This window comes from Syzygium oleosum, unplaced genomic scaffold (genome assembly GCF_021117445.2).
Source record: "Syzygium oleosum isolate NSW1041296 unplaced genomic scaffold, Sole_v2.1 Sole_v2.26, whole genome shotgun sequence".
NCBI classification, from domain to species: domain Eukaryota; kingdom Viridiplantae; phylum Streptophyta; class Magnoliopsida; order Myrtales; family Myrtaceae; genus Syzygium; species Syzygium oleosum.
The window spans coordinates 4,263,335-4,285,542 of NW_026607510.1; the positions used below are offsets into that span (position 1 = coordinate 4,263,335).

General features: G+C 39.9%; 2 protein-coding genes across 2 annotated transcripts; both read right to left on the bottom strand.

The window, feature by feature from the left end:
- Positions 1-79: 79 nt before the first annotated feature.
- Positions 80-8,134, bottom strand: LOC115681935 (protein LIKE COV 2-like). Its single transcript, XM_030606049.2, has 7 exons — positions 7,808-8,134; positions 5,209-5,261; positions 5,014-5,123; positions 3,904-4,071; positions 1,800-1,897; positions 1,023-1,149; positions 80-413 (listed from the first exon to the last, which is right to left on the bottom strand). The coding sequence occupies exons 1-7, from the start codon at positions 7,958-7,960 to the stop codon at positions 313-315; spliced, it is 810 nt and encodes a 269-aa protein (XP_030461909.1). The 5' UTR covers positions 7,961-8,134; the 3' UTR covers positions 80-312.
- Positions 8,135-11,848: 3,714 nt separating this feature from the next.
- LOC130134994 (receptor like protein 26-like) lies at positions 11,849-12,223 on the bottom strand. Its single transcript, XM_056303139.1, has one exon. The coding sequence runs from the start codon at positions 12,221-12,223 to the stop codon at positions 11,849-11,851; it is 375 nt and encodes a 124-aa protein (XP_056159114.1).
- Between the last annotated feature and the right edge of the window lie 9,985 nt (positions 12,224-22,208).

Below are 22,208 nucleotides of genomic sequence, written 5' to 3' on the forward strand. Positions count from 1 at the left end.
TTCCGGGGAAACCGGAGAATTAACTTGTGAAATTGCAGAATGAGAATTCAAAATAGGAACTACAAGCAAACACGGGAAATTCTCGGTCGGCGATGAGAGCTTTGTATATCACTAACTTACAGATGCATTATTAGTCCCAAGAGAAATGAAACAGTAAAAATAGAATCATACACAAATTGATTCGACCATCTTCCAATCCATGAACACTGACTACAACTACGTGGCTACCGAAGATGGATTTAGGTTACAAAACAATAACCATCCAAATGAATGCAGCTAGACCCATCAAGACAGGCCTCGTCTTCATAAAAATCATATGATTCTGTCAAGAGGTACGATTTCGCCTTTCCTTGTGACTTTTTCCCGAGGCGAAATAGTTTGGGGCATCGTCATGCCCCCAGATACGATGATCTCTGCAAAATGGATATTCTCATTTAGGTAAAAATACTTCAGAGATGCTTCTATGTGATGCTTACAATAATGTAGATGATGCCAGATTATTCCGACTTACAGAAGGCAAATTTACTGTACAAATGACCAGTGAACTCAGTGAAAGCGATTTTTAGAGGATATAAACAGTTTTAGCGAGCATGGATGAGAAGACATGAGGAAAACAACGGCTTCAATTGCTGCAAGTGAACGGTTCCCATTGTTAAAGGAATGCTATAAATCTCATATATGATAACCATTTGGGCCCTTAGAGCTTCGATATCACTGACAGCAATAAGCTTAACAAAGTATAGCTAGAGCTTTTGGATGCACACACATGATAGATAAACATGAGATGCATCGCTTGCCCTACTAGAGAATGAAAGTCCATCTCTCACCCGAAATTAACAATCTAAGTTCCCATAAAAGGGCACTTGCAATATTTCTTTTCCAATTGAAACATGAAAACAGACCTGTTTCTTCAGAAACTTTCTTGTAAAACAAAAAATAGCAAAAAGTATAGAGCATCCGGAAAGAAACTCAATCATAACAAAAGCAACACCATTCATCAGCATGCAAATAGGAAATCGTACCTATGCCTTCTCGGATTGAGAGATTAGGTCTTATGATGTCTTTGGAATTAACAAGGAATATGTCGCCTATATATAGATGGTTTGTTGGGACAAAAACACTACACAACTCCTCATCTTCATTGTCTTTCTGTATGACAAAACCATAGTAGGTAAAATATGCGGAAGTATAAGCAATACCAAAACAGAACCACCTTTAAATTATGTATTCTGCCCATTACATTCTGGCTCAGGCATCAATAGCTAACAGCAATAAGACAACCCTGCAGGATTTACCCGGTCCACTATAGGACTATAAGACTAGACTAGTGAAAAGTGCATCAATGAAAGTTCCTATTTCTAGAACACTGATCTTAGGGCCCGAACAACCCCTTTGTTCGCCTTTTTTGTAATGTGACTCTTGTTTTCTTATCACTCTAATGACTTGTATACAATGCACTACCTTAGTTTCTCTAACAAATTGATTTATCTATAACTTAGTTCATTTAGAAGCATGCTGAACTCAAACTTTCTGTTCTGGTTTACAGTGGATCTTCAAGTTTCCAATATAAATTTTCTCCTTTACCCTTTGTTTTGATTGTCTATTAACATCAATGAAAGAATTATTTTTTTTTTTTGCTTTTCCTTGATTTATAGGGAAAAAGATTTGTAGACTCAATGGTAAGAAGAATTATCTGATGCATAGAAATGATAAGTTTGTCAATTATTTTCTGCTAAAGAAGTAATTTTGCTCTTGAATTCTCAGTATAGGGATGGTGAATAGTAACATAAGAGAAGCACCTGAAGGACGACAGTTGATGTGATGAAACCAAATGCATATTCACCAATACGTGGATGGCGGATAATTGCAACCTCTTTAAAGGCTGTCGTGTTTTGGTCTGTAGGGAAAAACAAACCACCCAGTTCAAGCATGCATGCCATTGTTAAGTTCACAAAAGATGAACAAAAAGAAAGAAAAGGCTAACCAACCATAAGAAACAAATGATTAGTAAAGAGGAAGCCCGTGTCTGAGGCAAAGTTAATGTCACATTTCTTTCTCCCCTCCTTCAAAGCTATTCTATTACAAAAGCCTAAGGCTGTGTTTGGTCGTCTGGATTTCTAATCCGGACAAGACTGGATAAGATTAGTTATGAAATCCTGGAAATTTATTATATCCTATCCCCTATTTGGTGAATCACAAGAATAAAGCTAAATATTTTCATATCCTAGCTTATACCTTATTTGGTGGAAACTACATATCAATGAAAACGACAAATATATTACTGCCATGAAAAAGTACCATATTTATCATCATAAACTCCCAAATCCAATAAAGAGAAAGGAAAAAAAACTCCCAAATCTGACCACTTTATGAAATTTGCATATTAATTTGTAAAAAAATGTTATCGGTCAATATGTAAGAAAGGCTTTCCATTGAAGAGTCATAACATCAGCAAATTGAGCAAGTATACCCAAATAACAAAAAAAAGCATGCATTATACAAAAGAAGAGTGTCTGCTAGCAAATTTACAGCAAGCGGTTTTAATAACTCGAAAACAAAAAATCATCCTGCACTAGGAAAAGGTAAGATGGCATTTTGTCCAAAAAAAAATAAAAATAGAGATTGAACTGCTCGGAGCTATGGCACTTGTGGGGCCATATCAAAAGCACACGAGATAGTTAAAGACCAGAACAATTGCAATCTCGGTCTTTAACAAAAGTTGTAAGTATACAGTAACAATGTTTCTTTAGCCCCATCAACCTTAATTCTCCCAGACATCAAAACCACCATTGAAGCAACTAATCTGTAGAAGAAATCCATCAATAGCACCTGCTGTGTCACTGAGTTTGTATGCACTTGACATAGTCCCTTTTTCTTGAGACAAACTTCCACAAAACCACCTTTTACATGGTAATGATTTTTAAATATACAAGCATTTGATCATACCAAAATCCACATCTACGTTATTCACAACTTCACAAGAAAAAAACATTGTTCGATGTTGTTCAATGTCATAAAACAACACGGATGCAGATACACTGATTAATGCTGCGTAAAATCGGAGGAATCAAATTGATATACAATGAGAGAAAGCATGATCATTGACCTTCGTGAATCCAAAAAGTATAGTGTTCTGACTCGCTCGTTGCTTTTATGAAGTTTCGACGTGAGCCAGAGAGCTATGGAGGAGAAGGAGAAGGAGAAGGAGAGGGTAGCTTTTTCAGAATATAGCTTTTACATCATGAACATGAAAAATCCTATCCACCTTTATCCCACCTCCACGTGGGATATTTTTTTTTTTTTTGGTAACCGAGGTGTCCGGGCCAGCTTGAGCGCACCTCGACTATTTCTCGGGGGAGACTAGCACAGCAACCCACCGCCATGGCCCCCCACTTAAATCACAAGTGCACAGCCCGGATATTTTTATCCGGGCTAAATTCCTTTTTTATCCGGCTTTATCCTATCTTGAACAGCAACCAAACACCAGATAGGATATAATTTTTCTTTTGGTCGCTAGATAGGATATAATTATTTTATCCTGATTTGTATCCCGTTAACCAAATGTAGACTAAGCGTCTTCATCCAATTAATAAGATTTTAATCATGGACAAGCATAGAACATACACGAGGTCATCAACAGTGTCCTTACGTTCAGAAATGGACCAAAAGTAAAATGCCCAACTTGGCAGGACAGCAAACAAATCTACTTAAATTACATACAGTACATCTGCATTACTGAACTACTAATTAGAAACAAAATTTGTATTTCCAAACTTCCATTAAAAACTGGGATTGACAAAGCACAAACCATTCAGAGAGTACTATTCACAATGATTACTATGCAAGGATATAACTGGTTTTGCAGTAGTTGACTAGGCAGAACAAAGATCTAATAATCTTTACCAGGAGAAATTGCTGCACTAATTTGCTTAGAGGCTGAGTATATATGCTTAACGAATGGCATTCGCTTGATAAACCACTCTCCAATCCAGAAGACAGTGGAACCCAGCCATGATGAAACAAAAACCCCAACAAGGAATACAAACATCAGAGATGTGACAAAGCCCAGCCCTGCAAAATAAAAGATCCAGAGCTTTGTAAATCATTATGTTGAAAAGGATGGCCTCATCAGACTAAGTTGAAAAGGTCACAACATGAAGTATATGAGAGTACTTTGTATCTACATAAGCGTAGAATAGATAGTTCAAGATTTGTGCCTTCAGAAAACCACATTTAAGTCAAGCTGCCAATTGTGAATCAGGGCCTTATTAAGAAGTTTGGGAAGGGAGTGAGAGTACATAGAGAAAGAAGCTTCCAAGCAGAAAGGGGTGACTAGAGATTAAGATATGTAGAGGAAGAAGAGGATAGATCCCACTTCTTATTAAGTTATCACGGAAAGTTAATATTCTCTTTACTGGAATAACAAAGACAAAAATCAGGTCATTGATGTGCCCAAATACCTAAAATGAAAATTGATAGGTAAGATCCAAGGAAAGGGGAATGCAAAAGCCTAAGGTTTCCTACATGAATCAAGTGGAAACAGTCTTCAAGTCAAAGATTAGGTTTAAGCAAACATAAGTCTAATGTAGCACTTTGTCATGTATCACCCTTATTGACAGCAAAAACATCTTTCTTATATTTTATTCTCCCATAAGCATCTAGCTCAGGCAGTATGAAATGCATGACCAGTTTATAGGCTATTCGTTAAGGCCTACAGAATTGTCCAGAAGCATTTTTTACTGTTCTTTCTAAAAAGTCAGGCAGTGAACTATTATGACAAACAGCTGCATTTCATGCAATCCTAAACGTTTGCTAAGAACATTTGGCAGGCTAGCACCCATGAAATTCAACTTTAGAGAAATTAAACTAAATGAGTCTTTTTGGATTCACCACTGAATAACTCTATAAAAAATATTGCTTCACTCATATGGCCAATGACTGTGCTACATCAGACAACAAATATTTGCAGAATATGACAAAAGAACATTTTTTCACTAAGCGCTCGCTACTTACCAAATATGTTTATCCCTAGCTGGGCATAGAGGGGACTGAAAAAACCATCAACAAATTCAATAAACCACCATGTGATAAAAAATGTGACCGCAACCGGGAACAGAACCACACTGCAAATAAACATCAATTATATCAGTCATCCAGAAGTAGTAAGCAACCAATCATTGCATATGAACAAGTAGCGAAACATGTTACCATCCAGTCATAAACTTCTTTGAGATCCAACTCTGAAGCACAAAACAGCAAGCCTGCCAAAATAAGTGAAAAAATATATAAGCCTTGCAAACATATTGCATTCATTTGTCACAACCTTCACTTGACAGATTTCCTACTATAATAGAATCTCCTTTACCAACACTTAGAATTTTACCACACTTGAAGGTACTTTACAAAGAAATTAAATTTCTTAACTCGAACGAGTGTGTTTTACCAAGTACAATTTTTTTATTGACCAAAAACTAGTCATGTAACTTCACTTGATATTTTTTTTTATAAAACATTAAATGCTTTACAATATATTAGGAGGGTTTACTACAAGATACATACTTTTGCTACGAAAGAGCAAGTTTTATTGTGAGAGCAAGTTTATTGTGAGATTTTGTGGGACCATTGCTAACTATTATAAAAGCTTAAGCTCTTAAATGAAGGCATGGTTTATTGTTTAAATATTCTAACACTCCCCCTCACGCGTAGGCTGGACTTTGGCCTTAGCCTAAAGCATGGAAATATGCAATTGGGAAAGCAAATAATGGCTTGGAAAGATTTGAACTCAAGACCCTTTCCTTTGATATCATGTGAGATTTTGTGGGATCATTACCAACTATTCTAAAAGCTTAAACTATTAGATGAAAGCGTGGTTTATTATTTAAAAGTATTCTAACGTTTACAACCACTGAACCGAGCAATTTACCACACTTCCACTTATTTTATTGCAAGATGGTTATGTTTACCATGATTAAGCACATTTAACCAAACAAAGTACTATTATATTAGTATATACCTTTTTGGCTCAAAAGTCAATATGAGATAGTGGCCAATAAAGAAAAAAGAGAACATGAACTAAATGTAGTAATTACATAACCCACTCTAACATGGATGAGAGTTTTTTGGCATACACCATGGATGAGGTTATATATAAAGAAATGACAATTTTTAGTATCCAGGAGATATCACAATCACAGAAGGATTGTAAAAGACGATTTATCATAAACCAGACTAATACCCTTTAATTAATCAAACGAATAGATATCAAATATAGTGGACAAAATTTATCCATATGATTCCATCAGTTATCCCTCAAGCAAAATCTATCTATACTTCACTTATAAGGGTATAACAGTAACTCCTATTGGGGGTAATTTTCTACAAGGTTCTCTCTCTCTCTCTCTCTCTCTCTCTCTCTCTCTCTCCACTCCCTGCAGTTAGCTATTGCTTATTTTCCCATCTCTAACCACTCTCTCCATGTCTTATACTCATTCCTTTAAATATTACTTCTGCTTTCCCTTAAGTTCTTACATTTCATGGAATTCTTAGTGTTTCTAGGTAAGACATGGTTTCTCTTTTCATAGCCATTATACAAATTAGTTATGTACTTTTTGCACAGCCATCACGTGTGCATCCATACTAGTAATTATAAATGCGTTCTATCATAGCCAGCAATAAGATTCGCGCTGGATCTAGTCGTTGATGACAATACATGACGAGGAAAGAAGAGCTCTTCAAGACTTTCGTTTGGTCTTCTCTGTGGAATTGTAAGGTCTCAATCTTTTCATTGTTATCAAAATTCTTGTTGCTGGTGTTGATGTTTGATAAGGTATGAGCAGACACATGAGACAGTGGAGGGGATGAAGATGAGATTCGAGATTTTTCAGGGAGAAACTCAAGCTGATTGTATCCACTAAGAAAGGGCTTGGCATCACTCTTCATGTGTGATGATTGGAAGACGGCAGAGATGGTAAGTATAAATGCCTAATTCACTAGTCTCGTCCTCAATGACCAGATCATTGGGGCAGGTTGACGAGAAAATCTTGAGCATATATATCCATTGAAGGGGAAAAAACAAGCTGTTGAATATGGGTAACCCAGACTTAAGTTCCTGCTAACCACTTGAGCAGGTGAAAATGAGATATTGAGGTAGTAGACTGAGATTATATCAGTTGTAAAAATGTTGCTTATAAATTGGATTACGTTAAAGGATTGTCATGAACCTAGCTTTGCCCAAGCCCAGGGAAGAATCAAAATTCAACAGACCTAATGAAGCCACACTGCAGATATGGAGGTAAAGTCGACAAGGTGCAAGTGATCCCGAGGAATACGCTCGGTTGGATATCAAAATGCATTAAGAATCACAGACTAGAAATATTGTTTTGTTACACTGAATTACCGTACTTGCGAAGCTCAGCCATCACCAACGTATGGACCATGACAAAGAATTTAATGCAACCCATAATTCTCCCACTTCCCTTCACCTCTCGTCCTTTCCCTTCCTTCACCGGCGTCCTCATCAACTCGGCTCTTTCCACTTGCCTCCTCTGCCCAAGACAGGGACCGTACAAAGAGACCAAGAATGCAAGGACAGGGACACGGAAAAAGACCAAGAACACATCTTCAACCTTAAATTCCGCGACTTAAAAATGAATTCACACTATCTGCCTCTCCAAAACGCCCATAAAGGTTCCGAAGCGTCGAAAGTCAACTAACAGCACACATACTCAAGAACCCAGATACGAGAACCCAACAAAGCAAAGGGTCCGCCCCGAACCCGGGACGGCCACAGCGAGAATGCGGGTCGGACCTGGCGGGTGGAGGAATTGGCGGGAGAGGGCGGGCGGGCCTTGACCGGATCCTCGGGATCTCCTCCCCCTTCGGCGGCCTCGTCGATGTCGCGCTGGCCGCTGCTGCTGCTGCTGCTCAGCGGAACAGACGTCGACTCCTTGTCGTCCGCCATGGTCGTCGCCGGCGCCCTTTTGCTCTCGTTCCGAGCTTGGAGAGAATGGAGCAGGAATCTTAGCGATTTCGGCGGTTGACTTTGACAGATTTCGTGGAGAAGTGTGGATAGAGAGAGGGAGGGAGACTGCGGGGTTAAGCAAAGGATTAGTGTGTGGTTGGATGATGATAATGATGTGTTTTCTTATTCTTGCCAGATCCCGCAAGGTGTCATGATGTGATGGTTGCTTCAATAGAAATGTTAGATGTAATGATAGGTGTATTTGCTATTGATCTGTGGAATTTGACAGGATAGCACTCTAGATCTGCCCCCAGATTGTTTAGGAAATTTTGAACTTTAGAGATCGGAATTGCGTAGAATTCATTTGTTATGCACATGCTTTTGAATAAATTGTTCTCGATTTGGCTTGTGGTTAACAGTGAGTTTGTGCTCAGTCTTGTAACGATCTAAATCGGCGAGGGCGAGAAGTGATTATTGAGGCTAGAGGGCTCGGATAATGAGCAACTCCTTGCGAGTTTTTAGGATGGCAAAGGGGATAGGAGTAAATTGAATTGCGCACCAAGAGAGGAGCTTTCTTGGATTATATATTCGGTATTTTCACAATAGTAAGGTCACCGATAATAAGACAGACAACTCATCTTCTTGTGTGCGGCTGTGAAACTAAAATTGACTCACCAATATGCGCTTTTCGACGTAATGGCAACTTTTATAATTGAAACGAGAAAATTATCAAAAAAATCCTAATTGTAATTGTAGCAATTCAAACCTAAATTTTTGTGGAAAAATTCAAAATAAGAGCTTGAAGTGTTCTCATTTTCTCAAATAAGGGCATAAAGTGAATCTTGTTTTAAAAAATGGCTTGAAGTGGTCCTGACAGTTTCAAATAAGAGCCTGATCTCATCGACCGACTAAATATTCCGACCGGTTAAGGGCATTTTCATGTAAAGATAGTTTTAACCTAAATTTTAGTTAAATTAAAAAAGAAGAAGAAAAAGATACAAGCGGAGGGCCTGGGTTTTTTCTTTTTTTTTGTGTTTTCTTATTTTTTTAAAGTTTTATCCTTTTTTTAATTTGTCTTTTTTATGAATTTTTTTGGATAATTTAACCTAATTTAATTAAGATTTTATGTAAAAATTAGGATTCATATCAAAGCGACATGGTTTTAATGCTCTATGTAGAATGCCACGTAGGAGAGATAAAATATTAAAAAATCACGTCAGTATTTTTCATTAGTCAAATTAAACAGGGTTAGTGGCATGACTTGATTCTGGGCGAGGGTAGGGCCTGCATACCCTTGTCGGCCATTGGCGCCTAGGTCATCGCTAGCCATGGGCGAGACAAGCCTCTAAATTTGGCGAGGGCCGGCCTTGCCTATGGCCGATAAGGGTCGCTTGGCCAACCTCGCCCAGGTATGGTATGGGTGACCCTCACTCGGCCCTCTTTGGTTATCGGTAGTGGCCGGCCACTGGCGAAAAGGAAAGAAAAAAACATACAAACGAAAAAAAAAATCAGAAAAGTGAAGGACAAAAATGCCATTGACCAGTTGATGAAGTCATGCCCTTCTTTGAGTTTGACACAATCACTTTAGGCCTTTATTTGAAATAAGGTTTACTTCATATCCTTATTTGAGAAAATGATGACATATTTCCTGCCCTTATTTGAAATAAAGTTCACTTCAGGCTCTTATTTGAAATAAGGGTTAATACCACGAAAAACCCAAAACTGGTACACTTGTGACACATTTACCCCAAACTATTTTTTTGATCATAAAAAACCCTAAACTGGTACACCCGTGACAATTTTACCCCAAACATACCACAAAAAACCCTAAACTGGTACACATGTGACAATTTTACCCCGAACTAATTTTTAATATTATTTTTTTGAATTTTTTTGAATTTTTTCTTTTTTCTTTTCTTTTTTTTTTTTTCCTTCACCTTCAACCTCGGACCGGCGACCGGCCAGAGGCGGAAGCCGGCGAGAGCCGCCCTCGCTAGACGCCGGATCTGACGAGGGCGACCCTCGCCTGCGTCGGGCGAGGGCCGTCCTCTCCTGCCCATGGCAAGGGCGACCCTCGCCCGAGGCTTAGGCGAGGCGGCCCTCGCCACGCAGCTGGCGGGTCGCCCTCGCCCGGATCCGGCGAGGCGGCCTCGCTTGCGTCGGGCGAGGGTCGCCCTTGACTGGGCGGGCGAGGACGGTCCTCGCCCGACGCGGCGAGGGCGGCCCTCGCCGACGCAGCGAGGCGGGGGCGGCCCTCGCGGCTTCGCCTCAGGCCGGTCGCCGGACCGGCGACCTGCCAGGGTCTGAAGATGAAAAAAAAAGAAAAGAAAAGAATAAAAAATAAATAAAATTTCAAAAAAAATAAAAAATAATATTAAAATTTTAATTCAGGGTAAAATTGTCACATATGTACCAGTTTGGAATTTTTTGTGGTAAGTTCAGGGTAAAATTGTCACGGGTGTACCAGTTTGGGGTTTTTGGTGGTCAAAAAATTAGTTCAGGGTAAAATTGTCACAGGTGTACCAGTTTGGGGTTTTTTATGGTCAAAAAAATAGTTTGGGGTAAATGTGTCACAAATGTACCAGTTTAGGGTTTTTTGTGGTATTAACCCTTGAAATAATAAAGGTATTTCAGACCCTTATTTTGAATTTTCTCATTTTTTTTTGCCAATTGAGTCTTAAACATTTTGCATTTGTACCAATTTAATCCATCTGACCAATTTTGGCCGGAAATAGCTGACATGGATATCGGCAGTTCTACGTAGCACGACCGGTACTTACGTGGACAATTTTAATTAATATTTTAATATTTTTTCCAATTATTTTTCTTTTTCCTTTCCTTTCTTTTGTTTCTCTTTTTTTTTTCTCTTCTCTTCTTCCTTTAACTGGTTACCAGACCTCGACGACCAGCCCTTGCCGAGTGGCTGACAAGGTCAACCTCACCGATCCTCATCTTTGGCCGGTCTTCGAGGTTTGGCGACCAGTTAGAGGAAGAGAGGAAGGAAAAAAAAGAAAGAGAAAGAAAAAAAGAAAAATTTTAAAAATATTAAAATATTATTAAAAATTGTCCACGTCAGTGCTGACTGTATCACATAGGATAATCGACATCCATATCAATGATTTCCGGCAAAAATTGATCGAATGGACTAAATTGACACAAATGTAAAATGTTTAAGACTCAATTGGCAAAAAAAAAAATTTAGGCTTGAATTGACACAATCGCAATAGGTTTATGACTTTTTTGGTAATTTTTCCTCATTAGACCTATCAAAATGGGCAATCTCATGGGAAAGTGGTTGTATGTATAACAAAGGACAAAACCATAAGGCTTGAAATGGGACGGATTTTTTTTTATCGGAAATATTATTGGTTAAAGCGGATATTACATCGAGTGATAATTATATAGCAAAGTAAAAATCATATAATTGACCGGTTTGTCATAACTGAAGTATATCAGTTTGTCATAACTACCCAGGTTTTTCCGTACGCAAACAAGAAGAGACCATTTTATAATCTTTTGCTGCTTTCTTGAGTACTTCCAAGTAAACTTTTGGGAGCTGAAGATCATCTCACGCACACTAGCACTGGCATTAGCTTGATGAACTCGAGTGACATCTATTCATATCTCGCATAGATTCGAGCTGATTACATCACAGATTCGAGCTGATTACATCATGTTAGATGACAGAATGCAGATCACACAACCCTTCTTCTGCGCCTCCGTCTGCTCTGCTTTCCTTGGCAAAACTTGTCGACGATCGCCAATGACCGACCCGCTTGCAAAGCCCATCAGCACGATTTTCCAATCGAGTTCTTCGATGCATGTCCTCGAGTCCTCGTTGACAAACACATCATGGGACGGCGGAGGTGGCGATGCTTCGAGATTGCCTCATTTCTTTGTCAAGGGAGCTCCGCAGAGTCCCAAGTTCCCCCCGTAAGAGCCATTCTCGAATGTGTTGAGCTGCTTCTCTCGAGCTATAGGCCCAGAAAGACGGGTGTCCGACACGATGAAGAAGGCGAGGGAAGTGAGTTGGGTTAGCTCCGGAGGGATCTTTCCGGTGAGCTCATTCCTTGACAGGTCGAGAGCTTCCAATATGGTCAAATTTCCCAGGGACGAAGGAATGGAGCCGGCGATGGCATTGTTGGAGAGATTGAGCAAATGGAGTTCCTTCAAACTTCCGATGGAACTCGGGATTTCTCCGACAGAGCCGTTGCTCGAAGGGTTGATCACGGTCAGGTACTCCGAGATCTTGTTGTGCTCCATGTCGATTCCTTTGTTGAGTATCGTGAACGAAATTTTCGAGAAAAGCAAGTAAAGAGGTCTTAAATGGGATCATAAACGCATGCAAGCAAACCCGTTGAAGTGGTCTCCTGGGGCCAAGCCCACTGCTATTTTGGACCGAGAATCACTTGGGCCAATTCTAAGGAAATCAGACAATCCGGCCCACTTGTTAAGATTGGGCTGAAGAAAAAAGGGAAAATGACACAAACAGTCAATGAATTTTGGTCAAATGTGCAATTTGGTCCTTAAACTTTTGATTTGTTCAATATAGTCCTTGAACTTCAGCTTAATGTTCAATTTGGTCCATGAACTTTTAATCTGTTCAATGTGGTCCAAAGACTTTTAGTACATGTTCAATTTAGTCCCTAAACTATATGAAAATGTTCAATGTAGTCCCTGAACTTGAATTAATGGAAGGACTACATTGAACATTTTCATATAATTTAGGGACTAAATTGAACATGTACTAAAAGTTTTGGAACCATATTGAATAGATTAAAAGTTCAGGTACCAAATTAAACTTTAGGCTAAAGTTTAAGGACTACATTGAACAAATTAAAAGTTGAGGGATCAAATTACACATTGAGTCAAAGTTCATGGACTGTTTGTGTTATTTTCCCAAAAAAATACTTGTTAAGATAGAAGCAAAACATAAACTTTTGGAAAAATAGGTTGCACACTTAACATAAATGTCACTAGTCGTAATAGTATGAGGTCTTAATCTATCTTCACTCACCTATGATTTTGCGGTGGATAGGAGTGAGTAACCAAGTCGGTTCAATTTGAGAATTGAGCCGAGCAGACATTACTAAACTGGTTCCAAGCCGGTTTTGCATGAAGACCGGGTATATTCCTTGGTGAAGAATTGGGTAATAGGCCTTAACCGATTTGGTTCCTGAATATAGATATTTGTTTTAGATAGGTTTCAAGACTAGGAAGTTTAGAAAATCCATCGATCCCTTAACCACTACGCTACAGATTGTTCACAATGATACGTTTACCCTATAATAATAGTTATATATTACTTAAACTCAAGCCTGGTTCTTGATTGACCTTGAAATCATTTGGTTCTTGTTCCATTCCCAAAGGGAACCGGTTAGATTCTCGGTTCCAAAATTCATGAATTGACTCTTGGAACCTACCTATACTGAAATCGATCACCTCCAATATCAGGTGTGGGAGAGGAGAACTAGCAAGATAGGAGAAAAGAAAATGGGTGAAAGGGAAGAAAAGCAAAGGAGTAATCGAACCTATCTCTTCATGTTGTTATGTCAACCTCTCAAAATGAGTAAATCGAAGAGGTAAATTTAGTCTAAATCGAAAGGATCTCAATCTTCATAAATATGGGTATCCAAAAGTAAATTTTGTTAATATGTGGACCCCAATATTGATACCATTCTTCTCTTTTTCCCCACTCCTTTTCTTTATTTTTATTTACAAGGACAAGTTTTGACCTCCATGGCAGGAGCGGTCGACGGCAGACTTGCATCAACTAACGAAACACCAGGAGTCCATTCAGCAGACGTCGGCTTGGTAAGCATCGTCGATTTGCAATGTCTTCGATCAAATTTTCAAAGCTCATATTTTTTCCTTCTGCTTTATTTATTTAATAATTTATTAGTTGAAAAATGAGAATCGTTACCTAATTTTGTACCCTTAAATTTTTAAAATTCTAGAAATTACTTTTTTTTTCCCGAGTTTTTTAGATTGCAAAGCGCAAATTTTAGAAATATAAGGGTGCGGGATTAGAGAAATTAATATTGTATATGAAAGATGTTGCGAGATCGTTGCTGGCTATTTTGAAAATGTAAGCGTTTATGTCGTGCCACATTATGATGTTAAAATATCCAACTCAAAAATTTTAAGTTTTTAAAACAGATGTTTTACACGGTATCAGAGCATGAGATACCGAATTCAAATCTTTACAAATCTCTTATTTGCCTTTTTTATTATATATTTTCACACTAAGTTTTAGGCCGAAATCCAGCCTAATCATGGTGGGTAGTTAGAATATATACAAGTTAGATCACGCCTCCATATAAAAGCGTAGGCTTTTAAGTTAGACTTTACTAACAACACATATCCATTGATGCAACATGACATTCCCCCTTCTCTCCTTAGCAAAACCGTCGTGAAGTTTTCAAGGTGCGCCGGCTGAGGGAGACCAACTTGCTAGAAGTCAAATTTAAGCAAAAATGCATGGGCCCGAACATCGTCGGACGAAACAAATCGACGATTGTCGAGGTATATCCATTGGAGCTCGAAGGCATCTTCTGAGGATTTCGAGACGTGAACGAGACAGGCTTTTTGGTTTCGAAGAGCTTCAATTCATTGGTTGTTTGAACCGACGAGGTCAACTCCCAAATCGGCATTTGGTCCACTTCACAGTTCAGACCTGCAACACAACTTTTTAACTAGCTTTGGAGCATTCATCCTCCACAAGAGGAACCCTTCCAAGAACTTGTTTAAGCCACATCATTAGCAATCATTAGAGTGAAGTGCAGGAAATTAGCCAATTGAGATGGTAGAATTGAATTGCGATCGTGTCCGCTTATCATGACTTGAGTAAAATACGTAGTAACTTTTGAAGGTATCGTGTCTGCCGCAACCGAGATCGTGTAGGATTTGTGCTAAATGAGTAATATCACAGTTCGTCTGTCGAGACATTTCATCTTGTTGTAATAGATTGAAGGTTCTTGGAATGTCAATAACTTGAAAATTAATCAGAAATAGAGCACAACCAATGAACACTTCCAGCTCGATGTCTCCAATAATATCCTTCTTCATGCCATCAAACGATCTCATAGTTACTTTCGTTAGTTTAATGAATTCTTTACTGATCCTCAATCGGTGTAGTGTACCTAATAGGCATGGATTGAGAGCAGAGCCATTATCAATTAGCACCCGTGATACCTCCTTACCTTGGCACTTAACCGCGATGTGTAATGCTTTATTATGTGAGCGTCCGTTCATAGGAAAATCCTCATATGAGAAGGCGATATGATCTTTAAGGAGAACAGTGCCAACAAAATCTTCCAATTGTACTTCGTTAATAGTTTCTAGCGTATGTACCTCGTTGAGAAGCTTCATAAGGACCATTTTGTGTTTTTCGGATGTTTTGAATAGGTCCAAAAGAGAAATTAGTGCCGACATCTTCCTTAATTGCTCTATTACCTCGAATTCACTTGTTCTCATGACTTATAGAAGTTGCTTGGCATCTTCCTCTGTTACTCTCTTCTTTTCCACTTCTCTCTTCATTAATATCTACTTGATCGGGTCATGGCATCAACTTCTTTTGCAGAATAGTCCCATGATACGCATTTAGTGTCAAACTCAATTTTTGAGAGTAAAGCAATCACCACCGGTTGCGGTTCACCTTCGTCAATCCTTAACTCTTCGATAGGAATTTGGATAGTGATCGACTCTACGTGACATTCTTCTTCTCTGTACTTGTCGACTTCGTCTAGTTTAATCACAAATGGTGTAATCATGGACACCATTCCTTCGTCACTTACTTCGTCCATTCCACCTTAACCATCATGTATAATGGCCTTGTCACGCACCGTACTCTACCGGAACGCAACATCCCGTCGACGGTCGATTATGGTGCAACGCTCCCAGGAAGCATTGCCGACCCAACGCCCAATCAGAGATCAAACACATACGGAAGCAACGTATATAAATAAATATATACACCCATACAATAAATCGCATGAGACTAAGGATAGCCAAGCAATAAACAACGATCAACGCAGAAAATATGTACATACTCATATCACTATTTTAAAACTCTTTTTACAGTGCTCCCAACAACTCAAATAAAACACCAACTCCTAGGAATAACCAAACAGCCACTTCTCCGATCTGCTCCGTCTCCACAGGGGTGCACGCTCAACGACCGTTGGATGAAATGCAGCATCCCAAAAAGTGGTGGTGTCCTCGGCATCCTACGGCTGGGGGTCTAAAAATGTTTCGGTTTACACAACCGTGAGACGAATCTCAGCGAGTATGACCCCCCTAAACCTAGGCTAGGCTAACATGCAATCTCCTGACCGACAGCACAAAACAACATAACCAACCAATTTATAAATAAACTCCGACCTAGGCCCTCGACCCGGATCTCGACCTGGTGACCCCACGGGTTATTGACAATCATGATTTAAATCAAGTCACATACGCGAGCACTCGGTTCACGCGTACGTCAAACGTATGCTCATACTTAATAATGGTAATAACGCGTGTCAATCACCGAGTCCCGCACACCCGCAAACCGGCCCATGCATTCTTATGTATGCAATGCTATCGTCACACCATACTCATGCCTCGGCTCACTAGCCCACACTGGCACCTTGGCACTTGCTCAATTTATCATTTATTACGACCCGCGTAAAACGCATCAGGTCTCTTCATTTAATCACAATACTTCGTGGCCCGCGTTAAAACGCATCAACTGGCCCAGTGTCTTTAGCCCGCGTCAAAACGCATCAGGCGCAACACCGATATCCTCACGAACCAGAGCCCGCGTAAAACGCATCAGGTTGGTCGTCTTTCGGATGTACCGGGCATCGTCCCGCGTAAAACGCATCAGGACGGCACACCCCGCGTAACACGCATCAGGGCGAAATTGTGATCACACATACACACAATCAATTATTATCTGCACCCCGCGTATCACGCATCAGGGCATTTAGGTGATCACATGCTCATGGCAGGCACGCATTCTCGCACAATTCGTCACACGCCTCGTTCCCGGCATTCACTATGCGTGCCATGAAATGCAAAACAATGCAACATGAGCATCAGCACAATTCAAGCATTCAGTTAATTTCATGCCGCAACAATCGTTCACTGGCCAATTAATACCCTGCGGCTCAATTCCACAATGTGCAATTCAATAATCCAATCAAGCCATCATATGGCCAATCACACTCCGCACAAGTCGGCCACGCAGTCATGCGACATGGCATTACTCAATTTCCCAACAATTGGGTACAGAAATCAACCAGTCAATCAACCCGGGCATACCCAGCAGTCCAATCACATAATCCCCGATTAATCTGTGCTAGTCCAATAATTATTTCTAATAATCCCACTAAATTCCTTAGACTTAATTTCCAACGATCGATCCTCAATCCAGTCCGAATTACACACTGGTACTACCTAATCCAGTCCAGACTACACCGATAATACCTAAGCCAACATGCCGAACACAATCATTCGCCAAATCAACGAATTCACCGCATCCTTGGCACATTCAATATATTTCTACTTTGGTTCAACGAATCCCACATTCATTCGCACGTTCATTCCAAGGTAGTTCAATGCGTTAAAGGCCCGCCCTGGGCAAATCCATCTCAATAATTGTTCTCACCACTTCGGGGTCATTCAATAGGATTTATACACGTCCTAATCATCCCCTAAAAATGCCTAAATTCTTGTCATTAGTCCATTATTCTTAGAATATTCAACTTGGGCACAAATTAGGCATTTTCGGTCTTGAATGAACAAGTACCGGAAAAATTAACATTTAGGCACTAAACCACCTTTAAACCATCTCATTAAGGCCTAATCACCTACCCCAAACATCCAACCACCAAATACATATAATTAAGCCTCAAATGAGCTTAATTAACACTTGAATTGTCTAATTTCAAGCCTTGAATCATTGAACTCAATTAGTGCAAAACTTAGACAAATATGCACATTTTCGGTACTTTGTGAACAGTACCAGAACAGGGGCTGTTTTGAACACTAATCCACACTTAAATAACCTCATTAAGCCCTAATGACCTATCATAATCATCCTACACCCAAATAAACATCATTAGGTCCTAAATGAGCTTAATTAACCCCTAATTACCCCCTAAGGACACAATTAGACTAATTAAGGGTTTAGGGGTTTATACTCGCCTATTAGCGACTCGGGACGACAGGAACGGGCGGTCGATCGCCGACGCGCGGTAAGGATCGACGGCGGCGTTTCGGGTGCAAGCCGGCGGTCACAGCGACGACGGAACGGCGATTTGTCGCTATTTTCTTCGTTGCTCAGCTGGAAATGGGATGTGGTGGCTGTTTAAGGGCGAAAATGGTTGCTTGGTGGTGCGGGATGGTGGCTGGTGGCGACCGGTAGCTCCGCCCTGCAGTGCTGTTCGGCGTGAACAATACCGGGACGTGCGAGAATTGTGCACCGCAACGTAAATGGCGATGAAGAGAGGAAATGAGAGGGAGCTCTCGGCAGATCAGCAGAATGGATGAGAGAGAGAGAGAGAGATTTCTGGTCAAATTTGGGTCAAATTTGGTCTTAGTGGAGTCCAAGTGTCAAGATCTAGGCCAATTGGACAATTTTGCCCTTGATCCAAGGGCTATCCTTCCTTCTCATCCAATAATTTAGGGGTAAAATGGTCATTGATCCTTAACCCAAGCTAACCAGACCTGGTTTAGCCCTAACTCACCTTGGTTAGTCCCCTAATTAAATCCAAAATTCGGAATTACCAAAAATGGGTCCAAGGGCATTTTGGTAATTTTTCGGTCCCGGGTCAAAATTTCAATTTTCGCACACACGCGTTCCATATGTGCGTGGCCAACATAATATGGCGTCGGAATCGCGAAATTCACTTTTTAAGTCCTCGAAAACTGACTGCAAAATTTCGGGAATAAAATAATATTATTTTTCCAATTTTTGTCGATATTCCACTTTTTGGCCAAAACCACTCTAAATGTGCGTGGCCACCCCAAAATGATATTGGCCGCGAAAAATAACCTCAAACGGCCTCCGAATCCGGCCTCGGTGCCCATAGGGGCAAAACCGTAATTTCTCACCCCCGGACCGAAATTCCAATTTTCACTCGTACTAACCCCAAACGTGTGTGGCCAGCGTAATATGACGTCAGATTCCCAAAAATAGTCTCTTAAGCCTTCGAAAATTGACCTCGAAATCCGGGCTCAATTCCGTGAACAAAACTCGCTAAACTTTCAATTTCAGGGTCTCTCACTAACGGGCAGCTGTTTAGGAGTTACGCGTATCGACCTAGGGCTATCCATATCGTAATGGTCTCGATCATTGAGAGAATGAGAAATTATCATTAGTTCCAGAGGTCACGATCGCTCGGTTCAAGTTCAAGACTGGTTGGCCACGTGTACTTTCGGTCTTGTAGAATCACCTGCGATCTGATGGTACATCGTTGGCCTTGGCCAAACCAGATCCGTTACCTTTCCTAAGATCGGTCCATACTGGTTCATAATATTCTCTCGTCATTTCTCGAGATCGGTGCCCAATTCACGATCGGGTCCCTGGTCCACGTACCATTTTCCAAGTTAGCCATACCCTATTGGTTAGTATCCCGAGAGTAATCAGCTCTGGGTGAGACTTACTAAAATAAAATGCGAAATATGGTCAATTTATTGATCCCGGAATTACATCGAAATTCAGGCTGTTACAGGCCTCATTTTTAAAGGCTCATGAAAGGGTTGTATACTTGACGTGAAAGTTATAGCGACTGCTATCTTGACCCAATAAGTCCACAGTTTCACCTTGCTTCCATGCCTTGCGAATGAACTGTTTGTCGCCTCGTCGAATCCTTTCTTTCTCTTGTTCTTCTTTATCTTCTTTCTCTTCGAGGTTTAACTTGTCAGTTTGACTTTCATCCATACCGCTCCATCTATCGAGCACGATAACATCATTTTTAAATGCCCATAGAGGAGGTGTGTATTTAACTTGGTAGTTATACTTTCCAGAATCTTCTCCTAAGGTGTCTATTACTTCACCATTCTGACGTGCTCTATTGTGGAACTGATCATTGCCACGACGAGCAGCCTTTACTTTGGCTTTGTACTCATCGTATTCGTCAGACTTAATTTTCTCATCTTCGTCCCAAATCATGCCAACTACATTGTGCTCTGGAAGAGGATTTTGATACACATTTGGTTCGGGTTCTTGGTAGTTGAGAATCTTCCTATCAATGAGCTGTTGAACTTTGATTTTTAAAGTGAGGCAATTATCCACGTCATGCCCTCGTTCTCCCATGTGATACGCACAAGTTTTTGACTCATCGAACCCATGAAATATTGGAGGATTCTCTTTTGGTACTTCCTTTGCCACCATATGCTTTTTTAGTAACATGGGTAATAATTTCGACAATGGTCATGGCAATAGTGTAAATTGCTTTATGGGCTTCTTCCTTGGCTCAAATGGCTTTGTACTTTTCCAAGTGGTGTTTGGTTGTTCTGAGGTGGTGTTGGATAATTATTTGGGCTTGTTATCACTGCCACTTCATGAGCAAGCTCCATCTCCTTTCTCGTTGGATATGATCTCCATGTTGATGCTTCTTGGTTCTTCTTCTCATTCAATGCCCATTCTATTCTTTCTCCCACTTTTATCAATATGGTGAATGTTTGACAACTATAGACATGAAGTTTGTCTTAATACTCATATGGGAGGGACTTCAAAAAGAGCTCAATAAGCTCGTCTTCATTGATTGCGGGTTTAACTTCCAAGGCAACAACTTTCCCCCTCTGTGCAAAGGCTCGGAATCCTTCGCTTCTTCTCTTCTTTGTTCTCAAGAGATCTTCTCTCGTTGAGAGTACTTCGACATTGAATTTGTATTGACGTAGAAACTCACCGCTAGATGATCCCATTCGCAAAAGTCCTCGATATTCAAAGAGGTATACCATGCCAGAGCTGCTCCTTTTAGACTATCTTGAAAGGTGTTGATGAGAAGATGTGTGTTATCTGAATACCTTACCATCTTATAGAAATAATATTTCAAATGGCTTTTGGAACAACCATTTCCATTATATTTGCTCACAAATTCAGGTTCTTTATAATTTTCCGGATTGACCACCTCTGCATAAGGCGAGAATTTATCAAATTTTTGCAACTCGTAGCCTTGGCTTGCAAGGTATTCTTCAAATTTAGCTAAACTTTTGGCTTGTTCCTCATCCTTGGCCCTAGATGGAGTTTTTTTTTTATGTGCCATCTTCTTCTAAATTCACCACCTCAGGTGTTATCTTTGGTGGGTTCTCCTGAACTGTCTCCTTATTTTGATTTTTGTTGTCTCGAGAAGTTTCTCCAGTATTTGGGGTATTAGTATTAGGAGCCATAGGATAAGATCCTCTTGCAGCGATAATAAAAGCTTTCATCTCCGCCATTATGGTGGCTAGTTGGATCATTTGATTTTCGACCTCTACTAAGCGATTGTGCGTTTCTTCTTCTGCCATTCTTGTTTGCAAACGGGTTCGGATTCGTGTCCTCCTTTCTTCCGTTGTTATATCACCTGTTTTGAAGATATCAAACGTTAGAATGAAGAACAATGGTTACAACTTATATTCTTTCAATTATATGGTTTCTTTTCGATTAATAAGGATAAGAACTTTTATACAAGCCTTAGTCTTGTGCGTTAAACTTCTTATCAATGTATATCTCAAGAAATCATACAATTCAAAGAATCATAATCTATGGTTATTTCTTTTCAAATTGTTATTAAAATTTCATGAAACTTCATTTGTCAAATGATTATTTCAATTTTGAACGTTTTCATTACAATACTTCAAACTAAAATGGGGCAACTAAGGGCGCGTTTGGTAACGTTTCTACTTCTCTATTTTTCTGCTCTTTTGTTCCCCGGAACAAAAAAAGAACAGAAATCTGTTTGATAACGTCGGTTAATTTTTCTATTTTTCGAAATAGAAAAGTGGCCAATAAATAAATTTGGAACATAAATAAGAAGTAGAAAAAATCTACTTCTTTGTTCCTAGAAATAAAAATAGAAATAGAAAGGTAGAAAGGTTTCTGTAAATCCTAAAATTTTTACTTCTTACCTCTTTTTCCCTTTCAAGTAGCAGCTTCTTCAGCTCCTTCTCCATCCTCCGTCATCTGCAAAGCACCGGCCACCACCCCCATCACTCGTGGCGAAGCCCCGGCCAATCGAAAGCTGCCGGTACGCCTTTCTATTCTCGTCTCTGTTTGATA